The sequence below is a fragment of the Peromyscus californicus genome, unplaced genomic scaffold (genome assembly GCF_007827085.1).
Source record: "Peromyscus californicus insignis strain IS unplaced genomic scaffold, ASM782708v3 Scaffold_1__1_contigs__length_55948999, whole genome shotgun sequence".
Taxonomy (NCBI): Eukaryota; Metazoa; Chordata; class Mammalia; order Rodentia; family Cricetidae; genus Peromyscus; species Peromyscus californicus.
In genome coordinates this window covers 23,745,235-23,769,900 of record NW_026294492.1, presented here as the reverse complement: position 1 = coordinate 23,769,900, position 24,666 = coordinate 23,745,235, and the positions used below count along the sequence as shown (strand labels likewise).

Below are 24,666 nucleotides of genomic sequence, written 5' to 3'. Positions count from 1 at the left end.
ACCACTGTCTCTCCTGAGGGCAGATGTTGGGGCTCCTCCAATCTGCTTGTATTCTCACCCTCATCAGGCCACCTACTTATTCCAGAAGTACCATCCTATCTACAGATATGATCAGGACACATCACGTGTACACACACGTACACACACACACACACACACACACACACACACACACACACACACATGCTTACAGGTGGTTGTCAAAACCCCAAACAAACAAAACAAAAACAAATGAAAATAAAAAACCTTAATTTGACTTTCCAATCTGCCTTTCTAGCCACTTTTTCCAAGTACTTAACTATTCCAATCCCAACCCCACTAAACCCTCCAACTCACTTCCTATTCTCCATACCCTATGACTTCACAAGCCAGCTTCCAGGGCCTCTGTGGTGCACTTGCTACTCAGGGCCGCTACAGACACTGAAAGCATTACCCACCATTTCTCCATCGGGTAAATTCTTCTTCCTTCAAGGGCTGATTCAAATGTTACCACCTATGGATCTGTCCTCCCGGGCTGTCCGAGATTATGGTGCTTTCTCTTTATGGCCACAGACTTTGAACACATTTTTAATTGAGTAGTGTCTGTGGAATGGTAGCAGGTTGTTGGAATGTCTAATCCATCTTTCTCACTTGATACTGAGCCCATAGGGGATAAAGATCACGGTGTATTTATCTTTGGATTGCCAACATTCACAAGAGAGCCTGGCACAAGGTCAGTGCTCACTAAATGTTCGTTAAAGGAACAAATCCCCTCATAGTCTCTGGGTGCACACAAGAACACACTGAGATGCTAATTCAGTATACCAGGTTGAATGTAACCAGAAGTAGGGATGATGAATTTTAGTTGGGGCTTGCCCGCCCCGGGGCTCTATGCCAGGGACAGCAGACATCTGAGCCTCAGGTCTTACAAAAGTGGAGGCATCAAAATGTTCTGGTGCTAATCATTTTTTTTTCCTCACCAGAAAGAAAAGATTCCAGACATCTTCCTAGAAATAGTCATGGCGCATAACCCAGAGCCTCTAACAGAGACCTCGGTGGTCAAGTTCAAGAATCAGGACTTCAGGACTTTACGGGATCGGTGCCTGGGCCGGGGTCAGCTGTTTACAGATGATACATTCCCGGCTGAGGCATCTTCCATAGGCCAGAAGCTGCTCAAGGGCAAACACCTTTCAAAACTGGAATGGAAGCGACCACCGGTGAGTGAACCCCATCTGGGAACACAGCAAGCTCCTTGAATCCGGGAGCTGTGGGCCATGGTATCTCCTAGGGAAAGGAGGGCAGTCCAGCCGCAAACCAAACTGGGAAGGAAATAAGATTCATCTGGTTTCTCTGCGGCAGTCTTCTGTCCAGTACAAGGGATGGGAAGGCTCTGTGCTCAAAGTCAGAGCCTGGACCACTGCTTCTAACTCGGTTCTAACAATGACCTCATCCGCAGATTAAAACATCTCAGTCCTGTGACTAGAAAAATGGCATGTCGTGGATTGGGAGGTTGTGCTAGTTGGTCCCTGGGGTCTCTCCACCTCTTTAATTGAGCCCATCTATCAGGTTGTCACCCTTTATTCTCTTCAGGTGTCAGTGTCTTTATGCTCCTTTCTTCTTACCTACTAGGATTTCCTCAAAAGGAATATATCATGTCAGTCATTTAGACTAGAGGATGAATTCAAATAATTGCTTTGCTTCTCTTTTATAATCACATCCTCCGTCTTGTAAAAGGACTTCAGACATCCCCCGTGACATCAGAGTGGTAGTGCAGGGCAGCATTTGAATCACCCTGACTCCCCCCACCTCAGCAGATGGTCACTAACTCTACCTTGCAATAGGGTGAGTCCTGCTTTTTTTTTTTTTTTTATTTGAGAACTATCTCAATGTCAGAGCATGAAGCTCTGTGGGAAACATTTCAGTGGATTGAAGTTTCTCATGATCTCATCGGGACTCTTATGAATGCAAAGGAGCTAAACAGGAAATGCGTTGGGATGTCTGGTGCTTCCTCCTTGGACCTCCAAATCTGCCAGGGCAGCCTGAAACAAGGAAACAGAATACAAAGTCTGTGAGTGGATTCTGAGAACAGTTCTCAGGCACTGCTTACCTGGCAAGCATTGTACTGGGCACTTTGGGTAACACCAGACTAGCCTGTATGGAACAGTGTTTCCTGGTGATGCTGGGAAGAGGTTGAGGGACTTGGGACATGCCACAGTGTCTGTTTTGTCCCAGGCTGTGTGATTTACTTCTGCACCTGAGAAAGAGAACTCAAGACACTGAGCTCTGAAGAGAAAGCTTCTTGCCTGAGCCCGAACAGTTATATTTCTGTGAAAGGAAAGGGCCAGTGGAAACCAGGTGGGGTTTCAATGCTAGTTCAAGAAAGCTGGGTGCACTAATAAATCTTGTGTGGTCGATCCAATGAGACCTTGGCAGCAGGTCCTTAGTTACGGCTCTCTGCTGTTGTCTTTGCCGCCTAAGGAGGTAGGCAACTCTAAAGAAATTCTGAAGGGTCATTTTTTTTCCTCCTCTGTTGTTTTGAAAAGATGAGATTCATTCATGAAGTACTTTTGTTTCTATCACAAGGTGCTGAGCAGTCTATGTAAGACCTTAGACTGTTGAGAATTTAATAACATTCCTGTTTAGAAAGGGTAGAGAGCTCCTGCTCCCTATGGTGGGACACCTTGCATAGCCTTGATGCAGGGGGGGGGCTTGGACCTGCCTCGACTGAATGTACCAGGCTCTGCAGACTCCCCATGGGAGACCTTGCCTTGTTGGAGGAGGGAATGAGAGGTGGGTTGTGGGGGAAGGCAGAAGGGGCAGGAGGAGGAAGGAGAGGGGAATCTGTGATTGGTATGTAAAATGAATAAAAAAATTCTTGGGATCAAGGAGAAATGAGGCAAGTGGAAATAACTCAAACAGAATCAGACCAGAAATCCAAAGTTGAGGCAGCTAGAAGCCATGGTTATTCTCCCATCAGTCTTTACACCCAGGGACTTACCCATATTCTACTAATGGTTAGTGTTCATTTTATAATACATTCTCAAATATCGTATTTCTTAGTGTGTCGCTTTCCAAATTTAGCAATACTTGTATTTATATAATACTTTCTAAAGCTTTCCATGTAACTTATCTTATTTGCAGCCTTTATGTTTTTAATGTTACAAGAAAGAAAACAGGTTCAGACAGATGATATGCTTGACTGAGATGACATGGTTAGGAAGAGAAGGGCCCAGAGTTATAACAAGACTCCCAAGGCCACGTGCTATACTTTTACGCACACGAACTTGCATGCCTATTAAGGGTTTGTTAGGATTTGGAAGAATAAAAAAATGAATGAGTGGGTAACTATCTACAAATGACTTGTTGGGGTTTCAAGATCATATGTACAAAAGAGAAACCTTTTGTTGACCAATTTCCCCCATAGGCTAGCAAAGAGAAAACCCAGGTACATACCTCTTCACTACTTTGGCATCTCTGACAACTGCAGCCTGACTATGCATAGTCTTGAAAGAAGAGGCCCAGCCAACCTGGCCCAGGCCTCGTAATAAGGTCAAGATGCACATAGTGTTATGGTTTTAAGCTCTTTGATTTTTAAAATATCGTGAAGAACTATCACGAGTCCAGTTCTGCAGATATAACCAGGAGCAGCGTAGAATGATCAGTCTGGTCACACAACTAGACAACCCAAGACCTAAATGCCTGGCCTCACAATATATTGTCCCCTATAAAATGTCATTCTGAACTTATGTTACATGTTATATCCTTGGCTGTTGGTCGCCACAGATATTTTATGCACCATTAGCCTCTCCAGTCTCACGTGGTCAGCCAGGAACCAACCCTTCCATAAAGTCAGTCTCTGTTCCGTAGACAATCTCTTTGCTCCATTTTATAGATGAAAAACAGTAGGGATGAAAACTGGGTCTGTATCATACTACATGTGATTACTTTAAGAAGGAACTGAAGGCAATGCTTAGTATCCAGCACAGTGTAAGTACTTCCTCAACGCCAACTATTGTTTCTCCGATCCCTCAGTGCTCTTGAGCTTTCACAGTTCAAGAATTCCAGTTTCAACCCCCAGACAAAATCAGCAAATGTTTCCAAGGAGAAATATAGGTCAGAGAACACTGTGAGGGGCTAAGTGGCTGCTGGGAAGGGATGTGCAAAGTACATTTCTCCTCATGTTCTGTATTCCGTCCCTTTCACGGTCCAACCTCCCCCCACCTACAACTTGCTTGCTGCTTCTCCATGGGTCTGCTTGGTTCACATGCTCTAAGGCTCCGTAGCCCATCTCCATATTCTAGCACATTCTAGACAATAGAGAAACTCCATATTCTAGGCAATGGCTAAACCACCATGGATATTATTCTTCCTGGAGTATCCATCCCAGCTCAGTAGATTCATCAATAACCTGCAAGTCAGAGGCCTGAGACCCAGGCTCAGTTTTCTGGGCCTATCACAGAAAAGTTGTTTCATGTCCCAATAACTCTTTTTCTCTCTCCCTTTGCCTACTCTATTAGTTACTTTTCTTGTTGATGGGCCAAAATACCTGACAGAAGCAGCTTCAGGAAGAAAGAGCTGCTTCTGACTGACATGTTAAGGGTATTGTCCATCATGGCCAGGAAGGCATGGCGGCAGGTGGCTGATTGCATTGTGTCCACAGTTAGGAAGCAGACGTGATGCTGATGTTCAGAAGCCTTTCCCTTTTATGTTTAGTCTAGAACCCTAGCCCACGTAATGGCTCTACCCACATTGAGGGTCTTCCCACTTCAATTAACATAATCTAGAAAATCCCTCACAGATTTGCCCACAGGTTTGTTTCCCAGGTGGTCCTAAATCCCATCAAGTTAACAGTCAAGATTAACCATCACACCTGCATTTCCTCTTCTCTCTTCTCCTTCCCTTTAACAAGGAATCTAACGTGTTTTTCTGCTAGAATGTAGTTGAAGGGGAATGTTTCTCACAGCCTGACTTACTCTGTTTCTCTCTCTCTTTTTTTTTTATTTTTGTTTTTGTTTTTTCGAGACAGGGTTTCTCTGTGTAGTTTTGGAGCCTCTCCTGGATCTCGCTCTGTAGACCAGACTGGCCTCGAACTCACAGAGATCCGCCTGGCTCTGCCTCTTGAGTACTAGAATTAAAGGCATGTGCCACCACTACTCGGCCGTTCTGTTTCTCTTTAAGGAATGCCCAGCCCCTCTCCTCACTTCAGCTTGGGCTCTGCAGTAGCCTGTGACCTTGTAGGGAGGGAATTCGAGGATTCATCATTCTTAATGTTTCCTATAACCTCTGCTCTCAGTAAGAGATAATGCCAAGAATTAAACATGGGGTGTGTGTGTAATGCATTCTCTAAATTAAACTTGGTACTTAGATGACCGCCTTTTAGGAGAATTTTTGTTCTGTGGATGATAGTAATAAATCCCACTTACTGAGTGTGTACATAGTTGAGATATTATACTAAGTACTTACATGCAATTTGTCATTTAATTACCATCAAGTCCTGTAAGGTGGATGATATTATGCTCACTAAATAGATCAGCAGTGTCCTGTAGCCCTTTCAGCAGTGATGGAGGTGCTCATCTGCTCCATTCGCTGCCATGGGCAGCAGTCAAATGTGTCTACTGAGTACTTGAAGTGTGATCGTTATGACTGGGGAAAGGAAATTTTAGTGTTGTTTAAGCCTAAAAGAGTGGTTCTTGACCTTCCTAATGCTGCAACCCTTTAATACAGTTCCTCATGTTGTGGTGACCCCCAACCATAAAATTATTTCATTGCTACTTCATAATCTATAATTTTGCTACTGTTATGAATCATAAATATCTGATATGCAAGATATCTGATATTCGACCCCCAAAGGGGTTTCAACCCACAGGTTGATAACTGCTGGTCTAAATCAACATGTATAACTATACCTATCATAGTGAACAGCACAGAACTGAAGATGGCAGATTGTCACATTGTCACCACTGTGGTAGACCAAGGAATTGGAATATCATCTTTGACCCTATTCAGGGAAAAAATGACATTCCCACTCCTCTACCAAAGAATGGGTCGGTATGTCTAAAGCATATTCTCTAATAGGTACTTGGAGCTCAGTTCACAGCTTTAATGTAGATCCAGGCTGTAGTCACTTCACAGCAATGAATTTGCCTGCCCAGGAAATATCTTCATGTAGTCAGAATAGTTTCTGATGGGATCATTCACTCACTAGAAGTGACTCACCAAAATGTATTGTTCATAAAAAGAAGAGGGGGGGAAAAGATGGAGATCTGAATGTAGGGTGAATTGTAAAGATGTTCTATCACCTAACAGTTAACAGAAGGTACCGGAAGTGACTGTGTCAACAGCCAGTTGCCAACATGCCAAAAAAAAATCTTGGATGACAGCACAGCAGAATTCTCTCAGAAAAACAGGAAAGGAATTATATTGCCACCTGTCCAAGCAAAAGCCTAGTCACCATCTGGAAGGGCTGAGTGACAAGATGATGGGTCTAATTGTTACTGATTGAATATGAAATGTTCCCATAGGCTTGGGTGCTGAATGCTTAGTCTCCAGGTGATGGCAGCATTTTGGATGATTCTGGAAACATTAGGAGGTAGAGGTTAGTAGGAGGAAGTAGGTCATTGACGGGCATGCCTTTGAAACTTCTACCTGGTCTCCCATCCCTTAACTGTTCTCTGTTTCCTATCTACTATGCTGTGAACAGCCTCCTCTAACAGACCATCTCACTACATGATGTTGCAACTAAGGACATCAATGAACCATCCCCCAAACGGTGTTCTAAAATAAAACCTTCTTCTTCTATGTTTTCCCCAGGTATTTTAGTCACAGCTGTGCAAAGGTAACTAATATTCGTGTTTTCTTACCCAAGACCGGAACTTTATGTGGGAAATTCATAAGCAGTCTTCAAAGAAAATGCTGGGAGGCAAATGTTTTCATACTGGGGTGATGTCCCTAGAGATGACCAAGAACAGTGGCTTCTGTGTTGCCACTGCAGATGATATTTGCCAAGATGTGTGTTACATGGGTTTCTGATACTCCTAATATAACAGAGAGTAACCTAAGCTTGGCCTGGAGAAAAGGACCTATAGCCTAGACTTAAGTTATTAGGATTACGTAATTTGACAGTTACTTAGTCTGATGATTATTGATGGCTTATGTATTATTCAGATTTTCCAAACACCTAACAAAATCTATAATATATGGGTGTGTAGATGCATATCTATATAGCACTGATGTGTAATTATATATTATTAATGATTTATCAACATCCATATTGATAGTATGTACTCATATATTAACCCTATTAATATACTATCTATAACCTGTTGATGTATTTACCAGGAGAAAGGTATTGGCTCATGTAGTTCTGGAGGCTGAGTAAGTAATACCATGATATGTAGTCTGCGACCTAGAGACACAAACAAGTCTTAAGTCAGTGGCCTGAGAGCCAGGGAAACCACAGGTGGGATTCCTAGTCTGGGACCAGGAGACCATTTTGTGAGCCCAAGCTGAGAGCAGGCAAATTCTTTTTCCCCTTTGTTATAGTCAGGTACCTGATGAGTTGGAGAGGATTGGATGTTCCCACCCACACTGGAGAGGGTAGACTGCCTTCCTTACTGAGTCCACAAATTCAAATATCAATCGACCCACCCTTTCTTTGACAGACACACCCAGATAAAATATTTACCAAATAAATGGCTCCCTGTGATCTAGTTAAGCTGACATACCAAATTAACTGTACTGCAGCTTCCTTTGGCATACCTAAGCCCTCCGAGGCTCTGTCCGCCTCACAGAATCAAACACTCCAGGCTGGGAAAGACTCTAGCTACTGCAGTGAGGAGAGGGGAAGAGAAACCCATGGAGGCAAACGAACCTGGAACAACTTCTCTGAGCCTCGTTCCTTGCCCTGGCTGGGCCTCAGAGTCACCCCGGGGATCGCTGTCGGTCTCGAATGCTACCTCTGGCTGACCTGCTGATTCACAGGTGTGGAAGGCAGGCCTCCACAGCCTGCAGGTCCACCAGGTTGCCAGCTGAGTCTGAGTCACCATCTGGTGGTAGTTCAGCCCAAATCTCTTCTAGGATCTTATCACAATAACTTCCCCACTGCCTTGGTTCGCCAAGTCCGCCTGCTAATCTGGGACTTTCCCAGGCCCAGAGCTTACTCCGTCTCAGCCACGGTTACATATGTTCTGTATGGGTTTTTTTCTCGAGGAAGCCAGATGTCCAATGTGAAAGGCTTCTGATGATCATCATACCTCTCTGATCAGGGTGGAGGTTCTAAAGCCCGGCATGGGGCATGGGGCAGACACTCGGGGGACAGGAGTTGGAGATACTGTGCCCACCAGTGATGCAGTCAATTCCACTGTATCCTTACAGACGATGCTCACGATTGACTTCAGGTCTATTCTGCCCATAACTAGTAACTTTTTGTTTTTGGCGTATAACTTCCATTATTTTGGTAAAAGGTTGTGTGTTTATCAAATGCCTTCATAGCATTTAGCAAAAGAGTCTACATTTTTCATTCTTTGGGCCCATGTCAGTGCTTTTTTTTGTGTTATTCGAGATCCTGAAATGAAAATATCCTTGCACTTTTCATTTCTGTGGAAACTCCTTCTTGATGATAATAAGTTAGTCTAAGTCAGTCTGGCTTGTGATGTCAGCATGTGTGTGCATGCACACATGTGTGCACATGTGTATGTTTTGTGTATGTGTCTTTACTCTCAGGTTATAAATAAGAATCCACTAACTTCTTAATCAGCAATACAGTTCTTTTTTTTTCTTAACTGAAACTGGAAATGATACAGGACTTGTTTACCCCCTGAAAGTTGGAGAGAATTCAACAGGAAAATTACATAAATAGGTATACAAGGGTGATTGTCTTTGAAATCTTAAAAATAATGACCAAGATTATTGACTTGGGGTGTTATTTACTAATTTAAGTCATTTCGTCATCAGTTTTCAGAAAGTTATTAGTATTTTTAGTTGATCAACATAAAATTTTCTGCTGTGCTTTTATATTTCTAAAGCCCATTTTTATTTCTAATTGTGCCTGGGTTTCTCTTCCATATTTATCAAAGGTCAGTTCTATGTAAAGCCACTATCCGGAGCAGAACAATTTATTGACCTGATTATCCTTGCTATGTTTCTGGCTTATTTTATAACTTACAGGTCGTTTTCTTTATCACTTCCTTCCTCCCATTTTTGTCCCTTTCTTTCTATTATCTATGAATTGACTGCTTAATTTATGTTTGATTCTGTCTCGTTTAATAATGAATGCATTTGAGGCTATGAGCACAGCCATTTTAATTTTGCGGCTGTCACACAGGAGAAAGGAATCAATAATTATTGAACACACACTCTGTCAGATGCTGTGCTGAAGTGTTCCACATCCTTCCTTGTTTGCAAATGGAAGGACTCATCCCACTTTGTGAGTTTGGTTCGAGCCTGCAGGACATAGCCTAGGAGGACAACATCTACGGCTTAGTGGGGGTTTTAAAAATGGCGGCCGTCGCCCTGCTTCAGAGTTTGATTCGCTCAGCTGTTCCTCCATGTATGTCGCCGTGTGACACATGAGGAAACTGAGCTACAGCAAAGAAGAAGAAAGTGTTCAAGGTCCCCAGGTCGCCTGGGGAGAAATGTCAGGGCAAGATTCCATATGCAGTCTGTCTGCGGGGACCTTCCAAACACAGCACCCTCTTAGCAAAGTCAACAGGGCAGCTGCTGAAGAGCTGGACAGTGGATAAGGTTAACTACAGGATTGGCTGTGCTCCTGGTCCAAATTACCGTGGTCCCCACCTTCTCCTGTTCTATGTGTATGCATGTGCGCATGTATGTGTATGCATGTGTTTGGGTCACAGGTAGAGATGTGCACATGGGAGTTAAAGGGCCATTTCAGATGTCACCTTTCTTAAGGTACCATCCACCTTGACTTTTGACATGAGGTCTCTCACTATTACGTGAAATTTGCCAAGTAGGCTAGGCTAGTTGGAGGGTAAGCCTCAGGAACCTGCCTGTCTCTGCCTCCCAGGTGCTGGGATTATAAGTGTACTATACCACTCCTGGTGCGTGTGTGTGTGTGTGTGTGTGTGTGTGTGTCTGTGTGTGTGTGTGTGTGTGTGTGTGTGTATGTATTTATACATATATACTTCTATTATTTTTATAAGTTATGAAAGTATAATTACATCATTCCCTCCTTCAGTTTCCTCCCTGTAATCCCTCCCATGTACCTCTTCCCCTTGCTCTCTCTCAAACTCATGACCTCTTTTTCTTTAATTGTTGTTACACACAAACATGTGCACACACACACACATACACTCCTAAAATATAAATGCAACCTGATCAGTCCATAGAATGTTACTTATATGTATGTGATTCCAGGGCTGACCATTCAGTATTGAGTAACCAATTTGGGGGCTATTCCCCGGGGGAAGACTATTTCTCCTGTTCTCTTCTCCTGTTCTCAGCCTTCCTGGGCGGCCTGTCGTTTTCTGTCTAGTGTTGAGACCTCATGGGCTTTCCCCTGCCCTGTTAGCATGTCTGTTGGTACCGTCACTGTTCCGCTCATGTTTGGGCAGCCATGTTGAGGAGATGGGATCTGGCATTCTAGGAGACACAATCTCACAGCAAACTGCTTCCTGTTCCTCTGGCTCTTACAATCTTTCTGCCCCCTCTTCCTCAGTGATCCCTGAGTCTCAGGTTCCGGAATTGTGTTGTAGATGTATCCATTGAGACTGGGCACCACAGGATCTCTTGTTTGCTGCGTTTTGACCAGTTCTGGTTTTCTGTAATGGTTGGTTTCCATCTCTTGCAAAGAGAAGTTTCTTGGATGGCGAGTGGAAACTATACTGATCTGTGTGTATAAAGACAAATATTTAGAATGTAGTTAGGGATTACACTGGTTTAGTAAAGTAGCAGTTACAGCTTCTCCTCCAAGATCCCTGGCTTTACTAGCCCTGTGTAGCTGGCTAGGTTTCAGGTACCAAGCATGGCTTCCTTCGCATTGAGCAGGCCTTTAATATAGAGTCTGGGGACCAAACTCAGATCATCGTACTTGCTTGAAAGGCAAGGACTTTGCCACTGAACTATCTCCCCAGGCTTCCACCTTCTTTTTCAAGTCCTGTGAGTGGAGCATCACCATTGAGTGTCTTCATTCAGATAGCACCTCCTTTGAGACCTCTAGCGCCTTTTCCCAGTAGAAAAAGACAATCCATGGTCAATGAAGTACACCCACATTGTTTTAAAATGAACTCCACAGCCAGTGCACAGGACCATGGTCCCTTGGAGCAGTTTTTCCTACTTGTGTGAATTGGGGACCTGGTTACAACAGAGGGCCTATTGGAGAGCCAAACTGTGTTTCTCCTGGCATCTAACGGGGTCAATTCACTTCCAAGAAAGCGAGTGAAGGCTGGTAGGAAGATGCCCTTGCTTGAGAAAATGCAGGTGGGTGCACCTTTGTTTGTCTCCAGTCCATGTTTTCACTAGGAAACTCTGGCAGCACATGACAGGTGGAGAGGGTTATTTATGGTGTAGGTTATAGACTATTACTTTAAGGTGTGTTACATTTGTTTATACTGTGGAACAATTGTTTAATGATGCAAAGATGTGTTGCATTCTGTTATGTTGCATTTGTTTAACTCTGTGAAGCTGTGTTACAGTTACTGTGTAACTGTGTTACCTGATGGTCTAATAAAGAGCTGAATGGCCAATAGCAAGGCAGGAGAAAGGATAGGCAGGGCTGGCAAGTAGAGAGAATAAATAGGAGGAGAAATCTCGGAGGAAGGGAGAAGGAGCAAGAGAAAAGAAGGAGGACATCAGGGGCCAGCCACCCAGCTACACAGCCATCCATGGAGTAAGAAGGAAAGACCAAGTATACAGAAATAGAGAAAGGTAAAAGCCCCGAGGAAAAAAAGATAGACAGGATGATTTAAAGTTAAGAAAAACTGGCTAGAAATAAGCCAAGCTAAGGCTGGGCATTTATAATTAAGAATAAGCCTCCATGTGTGTGTGTGTGATTTATTTGGGAGCTAGATGGTGGACCCCCAAAAGAACAAAAACAACCAACAACAGTAGGTCTCTGTCCTTTTGTGGATGCTAGGGCCCTGCTCTCTGGGGACTTATGTTTCAATGTGAGAGGATACAGTTGTGGAAGAGTTACCAGATGATGCAAACATATACAGTAGAAGAGCCTCACAGAGAGGTTACAGGCGAAAACCCCATGGCCTCCTTAAAGGAAACAAATTTAGAGGGCGCGTGGGCCCTGGAGTTGGAGCCTAGTGTCTGGAGATCCCCCTTAGGGATTTTATAATATTCACATCTGCTGAGAGTCCTCCGAATTTGCCCAGATGTTGTCCCTCTTTGACACTGGAGCGTTCTTCTTTTGTGGCCGGGAAGTGTGTGTGGGCTAGATGCCAAGGGTGGATGGAGGATTCCCAGACTCAGTCTGTGAATAGGTGAGGGGTGGGCAAAGATCTGGGTAATTCAAAGCTTGTGTCCTGTGTAGCATGTCAGTGGACTGGAATCTAGAGGTGGGAATGGCCAAGATGATTTCTGAAGTATGCTGTTGGACTGACTGGTTTTGTGTGTCGACTTGACACAAGCTGGAGTCATCAGAGCAGAAGGAGCCTCCGTTGAGGAAATGCCGCCATGAGATCCAGCTATGGGGCATTTTCTCAGTTAGTGACCAATCCGGGAAGGCCCAGTCCATGGTGGGTGGTGCCATCCCTGGGCTGGTGGTCCTGGGTTCTATAAGAACCTGAGCAAGCCAGGGGAAGCAAGCTAGTAAGCAGCTCCCTTCTATGACTTATGCATCAGCTCCTGCCTCCAGAATCCTCCCCTGATTGAGTCCCTGTCCTGACTTCCTCCAATGATGGACAGCAATGTGGAAGTATAAGCCAAATAAACCCTTTCTTTCCAAACTTCCTTTTTGGTCATGGTGTTTCGTAGCAGCAATAGAAACCCTAACTAAGACCACCATTTCCCAGGAAAAGCTTTACTCAGAAAAAGTGTAGTCCTGGTATTTCTCCAAGTCTCCTCTGACGAATGGATCCTATTCACTTTTATTTGTTTATAACCGTCTAATAAAACACAGGCTTGTTGGGAGCAGACAGGCTGACTATTTGATATAAAGATCTTCAAACCTTATTTATGAAGTCTCCTTGTGTAGTTTCTTTGTGCGTTTATTGCCTGTCTTGTCAGCTCCATACACACCCCTTTGACACTTGCTTTCCCAAGAGCCATAAAACCTGAAGAACAAAGGAAATTTTCCTAATTCATACGGTAAGCATCTATTTAATAATTAACCTCTGTCTCTCAAAGGCAAAGTTAATGATGCTGTGGGTACCACATTGAGGCAAAAAGGAATGAGAGAAGCTCATAGCATTTCATTGTCTTTTTGTAAGGACTTATCAGAGGATCCGCCTCACTTCATCCTGGAAGGTGCAAGCAGATTTGACATCCAGCAAGGAAGAGCGGGTAAGAACTCCACAGCTCCCATCCCAGCCTTTTGACTTGGTCATTGCATGGGAAATCAGTCTTAAACCAAGTACATAGACACCTAGCCAACTACCAGCCTGTAATCTGCCCATTAGAATTTCCCTTAACTGGAGAAAGGGTCCCTCTAAGGGTCTCTTTGTGATTGCCGCTCTGAGCACAGTGCCTGGCATGAGAGAGAATTGATGGTGTTGACAGTGAAGCTGGGGGCACGGGGGGGGGGGGGGAGACTGAGACAGGAGGGAAGCATATTTAGAAGGACTCACATCAATACTTGTGGAGAAGGTCAAGGCTACTCATCTGTCAAGGGGAAGCAGAGAAAACTTCTGCACGGGCTAGAGATTTCCCTGCATAGAAAAGGAGCAGGGCAAATATTAGCAAAGAAAAATACAGGTGCATTTTCTGCAATTATATAAAGTACCATTGCTGACTTTGTTCAGTGGTTAAAAAAAAAAATTAATGGATGTCAGTCCTGGGAAACTCTAGGAAAAAGTGTCAGGGAGTAAGTTGAACCCCCTATTGCTAAAGCCTATCTGGGGCTTCCCTGGCCTTCCTCACCAGACCTTACTCCACACCCTGTCCCCCAATACCTACATCACCGGCACTAACACCTCTTCTCCATCTTGCTTGGAAAATAGTTGAAAATTTAAAATAATTTGAAAATGTTCTGGTCTCAAAGATTTCTAATTGACATTCACTCTGTATTCGTAAGAAGATCTGTTAACTCTGGTATCCACAACCTGTAAAATTCAGGGGGTGGGATTTCTGGGTACAACTAGTTTCAATTATGGCTTCATCCCCTCCCAGGAGACTGCTGGTTCCTGGCGGCACTGGGCTCCCTGACCCAGAACCCACAGTGTCTGCAGAAGATCCTGATGGACCAAAGCTATTCACACCAGTATGCTGGGATTTTCCGGTTCCGGGTATGTGCACCACAAGTATACTCCTTCTGGGATGGGGAACTCTTGTGAGCCATGAACATTCTCATGACCTGGGAGCCTGAACTGGGAGTAACATCTGAATGCCAGTTACCCTTCCTCCTCCAAAACAGCGTTCTACCTTCCATTTATGGCCCAGCCACACACAGAGAAGATGAGGAGGGAGATGTTTGCATGGGGATAGAAATGGTCGGAAGAGGATGTTAAGGAGTCCTTTGGGCATATTTTGAGAGGTACATGACAAGTAGTGAAGGAACCATTGACCTAGAACCTAAAGGTCATGACCATGGAGTCCATGCCTCTTATTCCTGCCCCACTCCATGATATTAGTGACAAGAATATTACAGGAAATTGCAGCATCTGGAACAGATGTATTCTGCTTCATTATTCATCCTTCTTTTCTCAAATACCTTGGTAATCCTTGCACATTTCTCTTCCATGGGAATTTTAAAATAATTTTGTCTAATTAAACAGAAAAACCACTGTGATGTAGAATGGAACAGCATGCAATTTATGTATTAATTTGGAAAAATTACATTTTTATTGTTTTAATTATTCCTATCCAGAAACAGGGTATATCTTTCTATTTATTCGGAACTGATTTTATGCCTGCCCATAAAATGTTACAGTTATGTTTTCATATTGGTGCTGTGCCCTTCTGCATAAATTTATCCTCAAATATTTTACAACCATAGAGCCAATGTGAAGTTCTTTTGGCTTTCCTCCCCCACTGATTCCATAGTAAACTCTCTGGACACCTTATCAAGTTCTCTCTCTAGTTCTTCCTATGGTTGAATCTGGATTACTTTAGTTACCTAATGATCTGATCTTCATGCAACTGCAATTGTTTCTCCTCTTTTTTTTTTGTTTGTTTTGTTTTGTTTTTCGAGACAGGATTTCTTTGTGTAGTTTTTGGTGCCTTTCCTGATTCTTGCTCTGTAGACCATGCTGGCCTCGAACTCACAGAGATCCGCCTGGCTCTGCCTCCTGAGTGCTGGCATTAAAGGCGTGCGCCACCACCGCCCGGACTTGTTTCTCCTCTTTTAATACCCTGAGTTGTTATTTTTGTTCTTTTGCCTTGTCACATCCTTTGAATCAGAGTGACAAGAGTCAAACTCTTCCCTCCTCTTGATTTTAGTAAGGGGCTTTCCTGATGATGCCACCGGCTCCAGTTTGTTAAGCACTTCGTTAGAATTTCTGTGTCTGTGTCATATCTGAAGTTATTTTCTGCATTATGTTATTTTTTTAATCATGTCTGAGTTATACAAGCTTCGTAAAGTGAACTATTACACCCTTGGTTATTTGAAATCATTTGAGTAATGTTTGCTAATCAAATATTCAGCCAAGTAGACAAAAAGGAAAGTATAATAGACAATAGTTAAACTATCTCACCCCACCTCTTGTTAAAATATGACTTCTTTAGCTCTTCTGGAATATTCAGCAGCTATTCATTAGTTTGCATCACTTCTTTCTCCTGGAGTTATTTCTTTTTAATTTCTATTTTTGAAATAACAATGTAATTACATTTGTTCCTTTCCTTTCTTCCCTCCAAACTCTCCCATATGCCCCTCCTTGCTCTCTGCCAAACTCATGGCCTCTTTTTTCATTAATTGTTATTATATGCCTATAAGTATATGTACATACATACATACATACATACATACATAAACATAACCTGCTCCATCTGTTTAATGTTGCACGCATATATGAGAACCAGCTAATGAAGTCATTTATCTCGGAGGAGAACCTGCAACCACTACTCTACTAAATCAGCAGATTCCCTGGCCACAATTTAAACCTTTGTCCTTATACCCACAGATAGCTGGAGTTGCTTACTAATATTTAGGCTTTACCAGAAAGAATGTTTCCCAATATAATGTCTTAAAGCTGCTCCTGAGATTCTCTGATAGTTCATTTAATGTCTTGTTATCTGTGGGCCAGCAAGATGTTTCAACAGGTTTGGGCCAACCAAGCCTGATGACCTATGTTCAAGACCCAGGCTCTACATGGTAGAAGGAGAAAACCTGTTCCAGCAGGTAGTCTTCTGATCTCCACACATGCCACATCAGGCACACAGACAGACCCTCTTAAGTCTTTGTTTTTGATTTACTGGTCTCACTTTCACTGTTATAGGTAATTTTTTGGTCAGAAACATTCAACACTCATTTCTTGACAGTCTCTTCCAGCCATGTTTCTTCTTACCTTGAGATTGTGTTCTATTTAACTTTATCAGATAGAAGTCATTCCTTGCATAATTTTCTCAAACTATATGAGAATTTATCTGGTCTCATTGAAGAACATCTTGGCTTGATCTGGATTATCCTGTCAATGTTCTTTAACCTCAGAATTTCCCAATGTCCCATGGTGTTATTATTTCCGTTTTTGTAGAAAAGTCCAGTGTGTAGCTAGAGTTTTCCTGCCTTGCCCACAGTCAGGACAAATCTCTGTCACCCGCCAGTCCCACAGCCGTCAGACCTAACCAAGTAAACACAGAGACTTATATTGGTTACAAACTGTATGGCCATGGCAGGCTTCTTGCTAACTGTTCTTACAGCTTAAATTAATCCATTTCCATTAATCTATACCTTGCCACATGGCTCGTGGCTTACCGGCATCTTCACATGCGGCTTGTCATCGTGGCGGCTTGCAGTGTCTCTCTGACTCAGCCTTCCACTTTCCAGCTTCATTCTCCTCCTTGTCCTGCCTACACTTCCTGCCTGGCCATTGGCCAATCAGTGATTTATTTACTGACCAATCAGCAACACACTTGACAAACAGACCATCCCACAGCACCAGTGTCAGCCAACTTTACATGTAACATGTGCTGTCAAACTTCAAGTCTCTAAGTGGCTATCTCTCCCTGGAGTTCAGAAATGTCTCTAGAGTACATTCAGATGTGTACCATTTAAAAATTACTCTTGGGGGGCTGGAGAGATGGATGGCTCAGCAGGTGACAGCATGTACTGCTCCTCCAGAGGACCCGAGCTCAGTTCCTAGCATCCACATTGAATGGCTTCAACTGCCCACAACTCTAGCTCCTGAGGAACTGATACCATCTTCTGGCCTCTATGGACACCTTCACACACACACACACACACACACACACACACACACACACACACACACACTCACACATGCACGCATGCATGCACGCACGCACACACACCACACAAAGTAATTTTTAAAATATAAACTAAAATATTCTTGGGCTAGGGAGATGGCTCAGTCACAGCAGTATGCACACACACATACATACATACATACACAAACGTAGATATACACAAATGTATACATGTAAAATACACACACACTTTCCTGAAGGTGAAAGAGACATTCAGCCTAAAGACTAGCCTCCTTCTGCTTCTAGTTTTCATTCCATCATTGATGGTCCTCTTTTTTTTTAAAAAAAAAAAAAGGGCGGTGGTGGCGCACGCCTTTAATCCCAGCACTCGGGAGGCAGAGCCAGGCGGATCTCTGTGAGTTCGAGGCCAGCCTGGGCTACCAAGTGAGTCCCAGGAAAGGCACAAAGCTACACAGAGAAACCCTGTCTCGAAAAAAAAAACAAAAAACAAAAAAAAAACAAAACAAAACAAAACAAAACAAAAAAATCCTGTTCTTTACTTCCCAAAGTCCAACTAGGCAATACTTCTGACAGGCTCCCTAGTGATGTTGGTACTGATCGTGATCCAAGGACCACACTGAGAGGCACCAGAGAACATCCAGAACTGAACAGAGCATAGGCTCACCGCAGGACTGCTAGCATTGCTGGGCCATGCCTTAGGTGGTTAGGATAACCAGAGACCCAGCAGAACGCCCTCTGCCCTTCTATGTAACAAAGAAAGCCGACCAGTTACGCCAGTACCTTTGGTTGATAAGATGACTCTGCACTTATCAGACTTACCTAAGTCTGGTGTCCTGTGTTCAAGTCCCAGAGCCCACATGATGAAAGGAGAAAGCTGACTCTTACAAGTTGTGCTTTGACCTCCACACACGTGCTGTGGTGTACACACACACACACACACACACACACACACACACACACACACACACACACACACGTAAACCAACAAACAAATGTAGTAAAAAAACTCCCCAGTGTTGGCTACAGTGCTGATTTCTGTCGCTCTCTTCCTACCACTGTGAACTTGGACTCTACTTCTAGAAAGCACTCAGTGCCCAGGCGCCTCAGATGCTTTGCCCAGAAAAATTCTGATTTCCCTGTCAGGCACATGACATTGGCAAAAGGGCACGTGCATGGTTCTTGAAGGGTTTAAACACTGTCCAATAGGTCTGTCCTCTTCACCCAGGAAATAGGACATGGCCACATTCCTGACCATCAGTCAGTTTATTTTTTTTGTCTTTATATTATTTATTCATATGTCTCAATGCTTATTTAAATACATATACTTAAAATGAAAGCTCCTGTTTTACATAATTAATCATATACATATGCTGTGTGTGTGTGTGTGTGTGTGTGTGTGTGTGTGTGTATTCTTGATCTCCAGCAACAGCAATCTTATCTGGTGTCCTCCTTGCATACAGAAAGCATGTTTGATAAGCCTTACTAGTGGGAGAATGAGAGGAGAGTGATTTCTGAGACAAAACTGGCCATAATAGTTCCCTTGTCCCTGGGCATTCTCACTTGTCATGACACCACCCTGGTTGCTGAACAAAACAGCCATACAATTCCACAAATCATAGTGGCTCAAAACCACTCCGTCCCTCTCCCTGTCTCATCTGGTCTCAGTTTTAGCCTCCTAAGTGGTTCTTTCATGATACCATCATTTGACAGACTGGAAATGGAGTCAAGGTTAAGTAAGTATCTTGCCTAATAACTGTTATTAGATAATAGATTAAAACCAAAATTCAGGCACCGTTCTACCCACTGGACATTATCCTCTCTGTGTCTACCCAACTAAGTCCAAAGTTTAAATGGCCTTCTTGTCTGCCCTCTGGGAACTGTGATTAGCTTTCCTTGATGGTTCTCAGTAGCATCCCTGTTTCCTGAATTTCAATGCTTACACAGCTTACTGATAGCTTCAGGAGTAACATTCATCCCGTTGTGTCTAAGCCAGCTAGAGTGCCCTGGCTCATTCATGACCATGAAAACATCTTTACCTTGTTTCCACTGACATCTCAGTCTCTTTCTCCATCTCTGCTCTGATAGTGTATCCTCAGGTGGGTGTGACAACCCTGAGACCTCCAGCTGTGGAAAGGGTGGTATGGATGAGCGCTCACATCCACCCCACTTTAGCAAGCTCACCTGGAGGAGACTTACCTTCATCCGGTTCAGACCCAAACCAGAGGTCCCGGTGCTCCATCCAGCCCAGTGGAAGCCAACGAAGAAACTCAGAGCGTTCTTTTTTAATGAATGTTCCTCATCTGCTGATGTCCCCGGGTGAACCATTTAGAGCTGAATACTAAAGATGAAAGCAGTCTGCTTTGGAGAGGAACATCTGGCTCATTTGTGCTCTTAGCAGTAAGAGCACCAGCCAGCTCCATTTGTCCATTATAATAGCAAGGCCATTGTGACATGAAGACAGAAGGGCCAGAGTCAGGCTGTCACTGCTCACTCCTCCTGAGCCAGCCACATCATCCCGCCTCCAGGCCTTGGTCCATTCTGTCTTCGTCATTTGAGATGCATCTGCAGTATGCCTGACATGCTTCCTTCCTGGAGCCCTCAGCTCCGGGTCAGTTGTCCTGCCCTGCCACAGCCCTGCACCTGCCACTCTTCTTATTTTACATATGCTTCCCCTGCCGCCCTGTGTGTGCAAGAAAGATCTGGACTCTCCTCTGTCTGTCTGAAGCTCACAAGGGATTTGTCAGAATAAGGCTGTAGTTCATTGCAAAGCTGAAGTAGAGCCCATGCATCCTTCTTCCCTGCTTAGATTTCCCTGAGTTAATTGTCTTGTTGTCTTGATTGGCGCCTCCTTTATTGCTCTTACCCTTGGAGATGACATGCCTATGCCCTTTGGGATGTGATACTGCTCTGGATTGAGTTTGCTACTGGGTTATGGAAATGAAGTTACAAAAATGTTTTGGCTTAGGTCAGGTAGTTACAGAAACTCCCTCCTGCCCCAGCTCTACTAAGACATATCCTTGTCTTTTTTTTTTTTCCAGTTCTGGCAGTGTGGCCACTGGGTGGAAGTAGTGGTTGATGACCGATTGCCTGTCATAGGCAAGAACTTCCTCTTTGTGCATCCTCGCAGAGGCAACCAGGAATTTTGGCCCTGCCTGATGGAGAAAGCCTATGCCAAGTAAGTGTGGGCAAGCCTCTCTGTCCAGCTTCTGTGCTGGCTCTGCTTGCCCAGTGTCTTGCCCTCACAGATGCTTCCTGCCAGCTGGCCCTGCAGCTCTCTCAGTATCTGTTCCGAATGCAAGCAGTGTCCTGGGTGTGGTGGACTACACCTTTGATCCCAGCCTGGGGAAGCTGAGGCAGGTGGATCACTGTAACCAGCTTGGTCTGCATAGTGAGACCTTACAAAGAAGCAAACACTGTCCATTTGAACATCAGAGCCCTTGTCAGCTGGTGAAACAATCTCTGTAAACAATCTCCAGATTTAAGGTTTGATCCTGGGGCCATCAGGAGGGACCCACAGACACACAGTGAGCTGTGGACTAGACAGCTCTAGGCCCACATAACATGAATGATTAGACAAATGTAAGATGAACCATAGTTGTTGTTGGTATCCGAAGGAGCGTGGTTCAAGAATCCTTTGGATATTAGAACCCATGATGTTGAAGATCCTTATATGAGATGAAATAGTATTTACATATAAGTTACACACATCCTGCATACTCTAAATCATCTATACATGCATTGCATATAATACTTAACACACTATAAACCCTGTGCAGATAGTCATTATATTGTATTATTTAGGAAATAATGACAAGGAATGCTTGCCCATGCCGTTACTGACAAAATTTGTTTCCAACCCTTTCATTGCATGGTTGGTTTCATAGTCGGTGTGAAGGCTGCACATTCAAAGAACTGGGCTGGCTATCATCCTGCTCACAGTCTGATGTGGTATGGATGAGGAAATGATCCTGACTCCCTGACCTACAGAGAGGCAAGCTAAGGCTGCTGGGAGACATGGCATTTGAGTGAGGATGGAAGCATGGGTAGGACGCTACAGTGAGAGGGAGACTTGTGGGTAGAGGCCATGAGAGGGAGACAGACAAAGGCTTGAGTGAAACACCTCAAACTGTGGTCCAGGAACTGAGTGAGGGTCCTGTGTGGCTGCCATGAGATCGCATTTGTGTTGTGGGGCAATGGTTGATGAGCAGGATTTTCTCCCTCTCTTGTGGTCCACCCAGGATGTTCAGGGACCACCTTGCGGTCCTGACAAGCTCAGAATTTGCATGCACCCCAGCTCGCTTGTTTCCCTTAAGCTTTCAGGGTTACTTTCTCAACAGATGCCCACTGAACATTTTACCATATGCCAGGCACTGTGTTTGGCACCGCCTCAGACACTAGAGCAGTCTGGCTCAAGCGAATACGGATAATGATATGCATGCACACATCTATGTAGAGCACAGCACTGTTCTAAAGACTCTTACAATGCCTGAGAGAGAGGTTCAGGCTTTCTACAACCAAAAAAGAAAAAAAATGCAAATTTTTAAAAGTAAGACAGCTTCCCTCTGTGCTCTTAGACTGCAAAAGTCAAAGCTAGGTTAAGACCAAGTGACTGCCAGTATGTAGGGAGTCTAAGAAACAGCCCTAATGGACATGCCCTGAGACAACCTTCTAAGGGCCACTTGACTACTCTTAGATTACTCACAGGCATATGTCACACCCCATGAGGATGCTCTCTAGAAGGGCTCTACGAGGACAGGCCTGGGCTGTTCCCAATGGCACTGTGGGTGTGGTGTGCTGTATCCAGGCCAGGGTGCACAGGTACCATGGGGTGGGTGTACTCCATGGACAGCCCCATGGCAGTTGGAAGCCACATACACAATCTATGCCCAGGGTGATCCTTGGAGGGTGGGCTCTAAGTGAATGGGGCAAGAAACACTGAGCAGGAAAATATGAAGCCATCTATAGAGATGGACGCTATAGCCACCACAGTGTGCATTTTACAAGAACACAGAGGAAAGAAATGTTGCATATTAAACATCCTGAAATGGTTGATGTGAAGAAGGAATGCAGCGGCCTACCTGATTCCCTGTCTCATCTCTGCTCACTCCACTAACTTCCCCTCTCTCAGAATACTCCTGGCCCGTCATAGCAGAGCTTGGCCTGGTGGCCTTGTTCTTTCTCTCTCCCTCAGGCTTTAGTCTGCTCCTTCAACCCTATCTCCTGCTCCTTATGAGGTTCCAGGTACTGGCAGTCTAACTGGCCAGGCTTACACTAGGTTCCCATTGGCCTCCTCAACCATGGCCAGGGTTCCGTGGCCATAGAGCCCGCTGGGCAAGAGCTGTGGATGAGATTGTTTCCCTCAGAAGGATGCATGGGCAGAGACATAGAGAACAGTACTTCAGAGAGGTGGGGTGGGGAGTCATAGCTCACAGGAGAAAGACCATGATGCAGTCCACATCCTTGGGGACAAAAGGAAGAGGAGAAAGGGACATAGGGTTGGAAGGCTCCTCATTCACACAGGAAGAAGCTGAGTCTCTGAGCTACCAGGAGACAACAGATGCAAGCCACTGAATCCCTTGGTCACCTGCCTGGGACTCCACATAGCAGGGGTGCAGCCTGGCTGGGTTCACAATCTAGATGAAGAGGTTCCTCCAGACCTCTTTCTTTTTTTAAGAGGCAATTTGTGGAAAAACTAAAGTTGTTTCTCCCTTCTTTTGTTGGGAAGAGCTGTGCGTTCGCATTGGAGGAAGAAGTCGAGATAACAGCCAGGGCTGTTGAACCAGAGCAGGCGTTCTGGGAGGTTAATTCACTCCTAAGCTACTTACACAAACATCGCCATTATCTTTCCAGGCTAGATCCCACCCTTATCACTTCTGGGCCTCATTTTTTTTCCCTTATGTAAAAAGAGGGAGCCTGGGAGAATTAGAAAGCTTGAGGACGGAAATGATGACTTTGACCCCATTTTGTTAACAGCTGACCTAAAGCAATCATTCAGCTTGAAAAGAAATGGGAGACTAGGCCCAAATCCCACATTCTCCCGCCTAAAGAAATCTAGCTGGGGATAAAATGTTTCAAACTATTAAAGCTATTTAAAAGCTCTGCCCTGACCCACCCACCCGAAGAGGAGAGTTGCCGAATGCAGAAGCGAATGCCAGCATTTCAGAGCTCGAGCTCCAAGAGGCCTCTGTGAACGTCGAGCACTCCCTCCTGTGAGGGATGAGGAAACCAAGGCCCAAGAAGGTCACCGAGTGGTCCAGACCAAGCTAGGACCAAGAGCTGTCCGCCCAGCTTCTTCCTGCCAGTTCTTGACGTTGTCAGTTCTCCAGAAAGAGATCCATCTTGTCTGCTGCCTGACCCTGGGACCCCCACACAAACCTGGAGAGCGCAGCTGTCTGTGGCAGAGGCCGCTGGCCCTGTGAGGGAGTAGAAGCAGCCCAGTGACCATGTGGACTCCCAGTTCCCACTTCTCACCGTGCTGGGGAGTCTGGAAGTAAATTAATCAGATCGGGCAAGTGTCAGGCAGAGCAGTCTGTGTTTGGAGATTGAAGAGATGGGGACAAGATCTGGCAGGCTGCGTATCAGCCCTGGCGGCGTCTTTATGGGTAAGAAATGCAGCATCTCAGCCTCCTGTCAGGCTCAGGCTTAGACATCTGGATGCTTCTATTTTGTCAGAGCATGGAGACATTCATTTCCTCGAGATGAGGCCCAAGCAGGAGGCTCACTCAGAATTCCGGGGTTCGGGTGACAAGGCACTGCGCTCTCTCTCTCTCTCTCTCTCTCTCTCTCTCTCTCTCTCTCTCTCTCTCTCTCTCTCTCTCTCTCTCTCTCTCTCCTGCTTCCTGTCAGCAACTGGGACTAAGAATAGTTGACGTGTTCCTGAAGCATCAGCAGGATCCAGAAGCCTGGATCTGTCAAAACATCCAATGGCTCCTGGGACAGGCTTTGTAGGCACCGAGGACAGACACCGAGAGAAGGTTCTGGACGACATGAGGAGGGATGCTCACTGTGGTAGAGTGGACAGGGAGCCCTTCTATTGTGTGTGGTGTCTTTGTGGTGACAGCAGAGTCATGTGGGTAACAGACCTCAGATGAAGGCCAGAGCCATTGAGATGGGGTACATCCGTGTAGAAGGGTCAAAGCCCCCAGTCGCTTTCCTGGAGCAACCACCTTCATGGGTCCTGCT

The 24,666-nt window shown here is 44.7% G+C and overlaps 1 protein-coding gene across 1 annotated transcript in view; it reads left to right on the top strand.

Moving 5' to 3' along the window:
- The first annotated feature begins 973 nt into the window (after positions 1 to 973).
- Positions 974 to 24,666, top strand: part of Capn13 (calpain 13) — a 70,102-nt gene continuing 46,409 nt past the window's right edge. The window contains exons 1-4 of the mRNA XM_052745666.1: positions 974 to 1,196; positions 13,374 to 13,446; positions 14,272 to 14,387; positions 20,523 to 20,659. Of these exons, the coding sequence (XP_052601626.1) occupies positions 999 to 1,196; positions 13,374 to 13,446; positions 14,272 to 14,387; positions 20,523 to 20,659 (524 nt within the window). The 5' untranslated portion in view covers positions 974 to 998. The remainder of the gene's footprint in view (positions 1,197 to 13,373; positions 13,447 to 14,271; positions 14,388 to 20,522; positions 20,660 to 24,666) is intronic.